This window comes from Rattus rattus, chromosome 5, assembly GCF_011064425.1.
Source record: "Rattus rattus isolate New Zealand chromosome 5, Rrattus_CSIRO_v1, whole genome shotgun sequence".
Classification (NCBI taxonomy): Eukaryota; Metazoa; Chordata; class Mammalia; order Rodentia; family Muridae; genus Rattus; species Rattus rattus.
Genome location: NC_046158.1, coordinates 29,426,209 through 29,434,925, shown reverse-complemented (window position 1 = coordinate 29,434,925; position 8,717 = coordinate 29,426,209). Strand labels below are relative to the sequence as shown.

General features: G+C 42.0%; 1 protein-coding gene across 1 annotated transcript; it reads right to left on the bottom strand.

Annotated features, from left to right (window-relative positions):
* Positions 1 to 6,496: 6,496 nt before the first annotated feature.
* On the bottom strand, positions 6,497 to 7,492 carry LOC116900167 (taste receptor type 2 member 134). Its single transcript, XM_032901928.1, has one exon. It carries the CDS (start codon positions 7,490 to 7,492, stop codon positions 6,497 to 6,499), a length of 996 nt encoding a protein of 331 aa, XP_032757819.1.
* Between the last annotated feature and the right edge of the window lie 1,225 nt (positions 7,493 to 8,717).

Here is an 8,717-nt window from a genome sequence, read left to right as displayed (position 1 = left end):
CCCAGATGGCATGCCAATGTGCCACGCAGACCTAGCCTTACTGCCTTATTTAGCTTTTCTGTTGCTGTGATAAAACACTATGACCAAGAGCACCTGGAAGAGAAAAGGGTTTATTTATCCTGGTCATGGTCCCCTGGGAGAAGCCAAGGCAGGAGAAGGCAGGAACTGAGACAGAAGGATTGAAATGGTGCTGCTCACTGGATTCACTCTCATGGATTTCTCATTCTGGTTTCTTAAAGCACCCAAGACCACTAGCCTTCATGGAACACTGCCCGCACTGGGCTGAGCCAATCCACATCAATCACCAATCAAGAAAATGTACCACAGGATTGCCCACAGGACAATCTAAAGGAGGCATTTTCTTGATTGAAAGCCCTCTTTTCCCAATAACTCTAACTAGCATCATGTTGATCATAAACTAGCTGGCTCTAAACTCACTGAGCCTCTAAAATGTCAATGTAGTTTGAGTAAGTATTAAGTAGACTCATAATCCGATCCTGCTCCCTCCCCCTTCTCTTTTATCCCCATCTGTTCCCTGTCTAATGTTCTTCTTCCTATGCTATTCTACCCTTTTGCAGGGGTAAAATGACCCTTTCACAGGGGTCACCTAAGTCCATTGGAAAGCACAGATATTTGATTCATAACAGTAGCGAAATTACAGTGATAAAGTGAGACAAAATAATTTTATGGTAGGGGTCACCATGACATGATGGACTGTATTAAGGGCCGCAGCATTTTTATGCTATATTTTTGAAGGAAACATACTGAATAGCATTTCCAAGGCAATGCTGCTGCCTTTGTGGAACACCCCCTGTTCTACTTCACTGAGAAACAATCTAGAGATCTAAACTTTTTGCTCAAATGCAAACCTTAATTCTTGTATTAGTATTATGGCCCAAAGAATTTTTACATATTCTATATATAGGATACTCTAAAATGATGGGCCCAAAATTTAAATTAAAGACATGATTATCCTTGAGACTTCTGAGTGAATGCTGGCATGAACGAAGTACCCACATGAAGAGCATCAGTCATGCAGAGGACAGGAGAGCCAGGCATGGTGGGTGCTTGGATTGACTGTGGGAGCCACTGCTTGAGCATTGAGATATTTAAAAGAGCAGCCTCATGACATGGCCCCACAGTCATCTACTCAGGAAGCGAGCGGAGGGACTACACATTCACTGTTTCTAGTTTCTAACTGGTCAAGGATGACCTCATGGGTGATACTTTGGTTTATCTTTGGTTGCACTCGCAGGAGCTTAGACGTCAAATGGGTTTTCACAGTTGGTCCATGGGACAGCACCAGAGATTCCCATTGGTGGTAGTGAGAGGTACTCAGCTGCTAGACAAGACAGGATCAAGTGACTTGAAAGAAAGATTTGGTGTTTAAGTAACAACTGGGTTGAAAAGACTCCAAGTGTCATCTGAGCTTTGCTTGATAAAAGAAAAATGTTTTCTTATTGAGATTTCAGTATTCCAAACTTAAGAACACAAGCAAACTGAAGTCCCAGACAAACCAACTTAAAAGGAAATAGTGTGTCAGAAAAATGACAAGTCTAGCCACAGGAAAGTCATAGAGATGGTGTAACGCAGACCTCTGGGATAAAACTTCTTGAATTGTAACTCTAGCCTGCCCTGTAGGATCCACATTAGGAGAATTACTCAAGTATTCAGGACTTCCGTTTCCTGTTCTGTCAATCTCATAAAATCACATTAGACTCATACATTTGTTATGGCATTAAATGCAGAAGATATATAGACACGTTCCTGGCTCGGTGATAGTCACCAACCTCGCTGTCCTCATCTCCTCTACCGTCAGTGAGCTCATCATTCAGGAGAGCATGGCCAGCATACAGGTAACTCAATAGCTTTGTACCCAAGGTGACAAAGTCAGTTCTGGTGGAACACCCCTGGGGAGGGCACTAATTGACCCCATAAAGGCTGTGTGTGTGTGTCTGCGGTAGTAACCATGGTGACTCACTCTCCAAGGGCCAAATCTGAATTATGAGTCCATCTATTTCTGGGAGAAATGGAACTGAGCCTAGAGAAAGTCAACACACCCTAAGCACAAGGTGCCTGTTCCCTCAGGTCATAGAAGATTGTAAAGAGATGATGCGGTGAGTTTACAGGCCGGGAAAGCAGACAGCATCTTCCAGCAACAGAGCATTTCATTTACTCCTGAATGCCAATGTGGAAGTCTGTACCACTATTGGCTGCTTAGCAGAACTCACGGAAAGGAAATATATTTTGTGTCTCTTTCAAGTCCCCGTAACAGACACATATAAATGCTCTGCCCACTGTACCACGGAGAACCTTAATCATTATGGGATATGAGGATTACTAAAATAATTCCAGCTGATAGGATATCGTAGAATAGAAAATATCTCAGCATGCATTATACAATTTATGAAAACATTTTCAGATGAACTTTTAAAAATTTCTTACCAATTTTAAATGCCTGTTTTCTTTCAGTGTAAATCATAATATATGCCCACTGCTATAAAAATTATAAAACACAAAAACTTTCTTTGCTCTTCTTTCACAATTACTGATTTGGGGCAAATGGCTAATGCAGTATATTTCCTATTAATCGAAATCATGCGTACCCAGCAGTATGCATCTTGTGAGTGTTGGATGGCAAATTTAATTAGCACTGTCTATATTGGTATTCTAAAACAGCTTTAACAGAGATTAAACTTTCACAAACTGACATAAGCCTGTGTTGTGGATTGGGTTTATTGCTTGAATTATGTTAATTGGGTTCCCCAAAAATTCTGTGGGAATCCTACACATAAGATGCTACAGGTCCCTGCCTCCAGTTGGTTCTAATTGTTAAATAAAGTTGCTGACAGCCAATGACTGGGCAGAGAGACAGAGAAGGGACTTTAGATTTCCTGGGCAAGGGAACCAAGGGAAGAAGAAGGTTTAGAACTGCCAAGCTGATGAAGCAGAAGGATCAGCCCTGAGCTAGAGAAGAGCAGCCACAGCACCTGCCCCCAAAATAGGGTTTAGGGTAACAAAGATGTGATATAGATTTTTAGATGTTAGTAAGTAATAATTCTGCAGTATCCAGGAGAGACATTCGCAACTTGGAAGTTTGGGAGTGGCCCAGCCATTGAGCCGATTAAGGTATATTAAATATAAGACTCTGTGTGTGTGTGTGTGTGTGTGTGTGTGTGTGTGTGTGTGTGTGTGTGTGCGCGTTTCATTCAAGAATCCAGAGCATTGGGGTAAAAAGCTAAGAATTCGCACAGCCCACACTACCACCACCGGGAAGATTAGAACAGTTTAACGTACTATAACTACAGTCTGAACCGTGATGTATTTGTTGTCCTATTTCCTCAATTTGATGTTTGTTCTGGTATGAAATGACATTTCTGATAACCTTAGTAATGACAAAGAATTCTATCAATTTTAAAATTGTAGTCTAAGTACTTCCTTTTTTATTTTTTAAGACAGGGTTTCTCTGTGTAGCTCTGGCTGTCCTGGAATTCATTCTGTAGACACTCTAGCCTTGAACTCATGAAGACTCACTTCCCCTGCCTCGACTTCCCCTGCCTCCCGGGTGCTGATATTAAAGGTGCGTATTACCGCTGCCTGGCTTTACTTCTTTTTCTTAACCTCTTCTTTTAAAGTACCTAGAGCATTATAGACATAACAATTTTCATATCCATAGGAATATTTGCAGTACATTTGCTATTACAAATTTATCTGATCCTTACCGAAATAGGTCATGACCATTTGCCAGAATATGGAATAATGGCAGAAACAGGATATATTGAATAATAATTAGCAGTTGCTGATTATATTTTCATTTCCCCTTTATTCATCCTTCTTGTATACTTCCCACAAAAATGAAAGTACATGGATAGACATGATGAATCCATAATGTCTCTAGGAAGATATATATATATATATCAGAAACACTTGGAAGAATGATAATTTATAGCCAACTGGAGACAGGTTATTTATAATTCCCTCTGTTGTTGTCAGTGGGGATGGAAACAGATAATAAAGACTCTAACTGAAGTACTCAGGAGACTTATAAATCAAGTTTGAGAGGAAAATAAAACACTTTCAGATGTATAATTTCTCAAAAAAACAAAACAAAACAAAACAAAACAAAACACAAAAAACAAAAAACCAAACGAACTTTCCTACATTGTTTTAAACGAGTGGGTGTGAGCATGTGAGATGGCTCGGTGGGAGAGGCATTTGCCACCAAGCCTGGAAGAACGTGTTTTATCAAGGCAGAAGACTAAGGAAAACCCAACACACTCGATAAAACTATTAAATAACGAGACACAGGGGACACGAGACTTAGCATAGAAGAGAAGCTAACTAAGTCCTGGGGTCAGCACTGAAGGGAATTCCCAGGACTAGAGTCCCATAGAACCATGGGTACTGATTAGAAGAGAGGGCTACAGTCTGCAGAAGCCACCCTTCAGGGACCTTGAAAGTATTAGCTCCGATGTGTTTCTCTAAGTTGTCAACTTATTCGCACGAACTTGTTCAAATATCCCTTTGCTTCTAGTTCAGAGCTGGAGTGACATTACTTCTCCGGTCCTTGTAGTTGCTATTTGCCCCGCCCCCATCAGTGCATCTACAGAATATTCAGTCGATCTTACCGAGTTCAAAGAACCAGACTTTGGTTCACTTATCCTGTCCGCTCCTTTTCTGCTTTCTGCTTTGTTGGTTTCGCTCTGGCTTTTGTTAATCACCTTTCTTCTGACTTTTCTGTCTTTCTCTTGCTCCCCTGTTTAAACTTTGCTGGGGTGGAACCTGATTTGAGCCATTCGTTTGAGCATGCGCACTTAGTGCTGCCAATTCCCGTATTGCCTCTAGGTTAGTAGCATCTCACAGAGCTGAAAATTTTTCCTTTTCCTTTGCGTTCAGCTTACATTTTTCAAATTCCATTCGACTGCTCTGATCAGAGTGCTATTTATACACCCGTTATTTAAATTCTAAGCCTCTGACCATGTTCTAGACATTTTCTGATATGGATTCCTACTTTCGTGCTTTTGTGATTAGAACACAGTCTTTTAAACGTATTGAGGCTTACTCTGAGGTCAGAAGATGAGACATTTTCGTCAGTGTTCCATGTAGACATTAACTAGTGGATACATTCTGGTGTTGGGGAAGCTTTTCATAGGTAGGAGTTAAGTTAGCTTGGCCGACAGAATTTTTCAACCTCTGTATCATTACTGATTTGTTCTCTACTCATAAAAGCAGTTCTTTGGGAAAGAGTGTTAAGGGCTAACTGTAATTGTGTGTGCGCACTCGTGTGCATGCATGCGTGCGTGTGTGTGTGTGTGTGTGTGTGTGTGTGTGTGTGTGTATTACTCCCATCCTTTGACATATTGATCACTACAATATTATGAAAACAAAACCACACTTGTTTTGGTCTTGTTCCTTGTTTTGATAAATAGTTTAAGAGAACACGAAAATTCCAATGTTGTTCTTTCTTGAATAGCAGCCAGGATATACAAGGTGTTATCAGGTTCATCTTTCTTATTAATTACACACACATCTCGTTTTAATGATATATAAACCACAAATCTACAGTAAACTAGGAATTTACGGGAGAAGATAAAGGTATATAAAAATGGAGTTACCGTATTTTTTTTCCTACTTCCAGGGACCATCATACACAATTTCCAGTTGGGGAACCACAAAACCTAGGTAACAGCACATAGGTGTCTCTTTCAGGGAGACAGGTTATTAAAATGAAGTATTGTTGAAGATCTCCTTTGCTTTCATTTGCTTCCTGTTGGACCAAGCAACATTTCCATAACATACCACTCCTTTTAATTCAAGTCACCCAAGTATACAAAGGCATTGCTGGGACCCACCCTCAGTGGGACGGAGTTCACACGTGTGTGAGATGAAGCTGATAGAGAGAGCTGCATGGTGGAATTAGTCTTAACAGGAGATTGGTGGAGACTGACAGAGAAAGCAAGGTAGGAAGAAATAAGGGGGAAGGGGCTAGGAAGAGCCTGTTCTCTGGTGTCAAAAGAACATGGGACAGAAAGGAAGGACTCACAGGATAGTAACCAGAATCTGTACCATAGAGAGACAGAACTGAGATCAGAGCTGGCGTGAGGCGCTTGGTTGGTGTACCCCAGAAGGACAGTGTTGGGGAATCCATGCCTCTGAAACCAGACTTCAGTTTGCTCAGAGGCAGCTGACAGTGGCTACAGGTATTCAAAAGGAAGGACAAGCCAGTGATTTAAATGCTTGAAGAATGTTGCTTAGAGACTCTGTGAGAGTCGGTCAGGCAAGACGGTCAGGTGAGGCCAATGTGGCTTGGCGAACAGAGCAGAGAAGTAACCGTATTAGATGGAGCGAGAAAGAGAGAAGCAGAAATGTGGAAAAATAAACGGTGAGGCACAGGATGAGTGGGGAGCTGTCAAACCTTATGAATTCCTGCCATGGGCGGCACTATTCATTAGGGAACAGGTTGTTGATGCTGATACTTTGAGGGTGGAGCCACCCTTTAACCACGCCCCTTGTCTTGTGATCTGCCAACACAAAGGTCTGGGAACTTTATCTTGAGGGCCTTTCTCATCTTGGGGTTGCTTAGTGTCAGAATGGTGGAATGCAGCAAGATGCCCATGTAGGTTATCACTTCCCAGGCCCAGTGCCAGGAATTGTGGACATTCACGACTCGTGTAACAGATATCACAAGGAACAGGACATACGATGTATAGAAGACGAGGAAGAAGGCCAGCGACTTCAGAGCCATAGTGTGGGCCTGGGTGCTGTAATCGTGAGACCAGGGTCTGCGGTACCTCATGTGTTCCAGATGCCGGTAGAGGGAGAACATGAGCAAGATAACGGACAGCAGGAACAGGAAGAACGGGATGATCCACATCAGCATTGCATGACAGCGAAAATAATACGCGTAGAAGGCTATCGTTCTATAAGCAAGCGTGTAGTTCTCACAGGCGGTCATCTGAAAGGCGATTGTGTTTCCAGTGGCGGAGGAGATGGCTGACAGTCCACCAATGATCAGGGATCCCAGCAGTAACCTGGGCACAGACCGAGAAATTCTCCATTTTATCCAGAAGAAGATTGGGTGGGAGAACGAAGAGATCTTTACGCAGTAGAAGATGGCAAGCCAGGTGGTATACCAGAAATTGACAGTGTTGACGAAGTCCCAGAGGACAGAAAAATAGATCTTTTGGCTCCATAGCTTAACAGAGGTCAGGAAGTTGTTTACGATGGCTACTCCATGCAGGCAGAACCTGGAGGCAGCTAGGCAAGCCACAATCATGTCACCTGCAGGGAGTCCCTGGCTTCGTACCCATTCCCTGCCCAGCACAGTGGCCATGAAGCCATTTTGCAGCAAAGCAACTAGAGACTGTATACAAAAGATGACCATGAAGATGAATGTTCGTGAGAAAGACATCTTCTTTGGGGAGAATTTGCTTAGACTGACTCCACTCCTACTGCCAAGTCCTCGGACACATCCACGGAGAGAGCAGCGCATTTAGCCTATCACCTTGCTGAAACCTCTTCCTGGATTCATGCAAAAGCCCAGACACCAGTGAGGCTCAGGGTTACCGGGGTTGGGATGGGAATGGCTGCCCTCCCCTCTGGCATGGAAATCACTCTCAGTTCAATGACACTGGTGTGTCTCCTTGCAGATGCTGCATTTGCCTGCTCTTCATCAGAGTGATGTGCAGGGAAATGTGAACAGGATCCAAGGGTGATCCAACACACCAACACCCTGCACATCGCTACCTTTCCCATTTTTAATGTTGTAATGAAGTGTGTATTTATCATGGATATTAAATGAGTTTCACTGTAACACGGCCATGAATGCATACATGTTGCTCAAACTACATCAGCCCCCCTAATTGACTCTAGGTCACCTTACCCTCTCTCGGAACCCATCAGTCAGTCCCAACTTAGTCTGTTTTCATTTTAGCTTGAATGGTTGAGAGAAAATATGATATACTTGGCTTTTTGTGTCTTGATTATAGGATCTACAATTTATCCTATTTTTCCACAAATATTATCACTTTATTTTGCCATTATGGTCCAGTGTGTGTGTGTGTGTGTGTGTGTGTGTGTGTGTGTGTGTAAATCTATCTACTTCTCATCTGTTTATCTATCATTTATTTGTCTGTCTGTCTGTCTATCATCATCTATCTTCCTATATCTGTCCTCTCTATATATACCTACATGTTTTTCTGTATCTGTTTATATATGAACACTGAGACAGATTCTGAGGTTCAGCTATTGTAAATCATATGGAAATGAATATGTAAGGATCTGTTACCTAGGCTGACTTCATCTTTCTTCAATATAGTCCAGGAGTGGAATAGTTTGTTCCTGTGTTAGTCCTATGTTTAGTTTTTAGAGACACTACTGCACTGATGTTTGTAGTTGTTGGACTAATTTGCATTTTCACTGCTAGTGTACAAGGTCTCTTCCTTGTATTCCATATTCAATCTCGCTTTTTATTGTTGTTTGCTTTCTCTTGGTAGCCATTATGATTAGGGTGAGATGGAGCCCCAGTGAGATGCTGATTGACATCTAGCTCTCACTACTGCATAATTAAATACACTTTAATTTCCTTTCAGTGGGTACCCTGAGCTTTACCTTACTGTAGGCACACTTTAAACAGCACTGCCTTAACATACAATATAGTAAACATAAAAATTTTCCTTTTCTAGCTTTTATGGACTGAGGTATTTTACTTCCATATA

Excerpts from the sequence above, each read along its gene's own strand:
- LOC116900167 (XM_032901928.1), bottom strand. The coding sequence starts at position 7,492 with ATGCGCTGCTCTCTCCGTGGATGTGTCCGAGGACTTGGCAGTAGGAGT.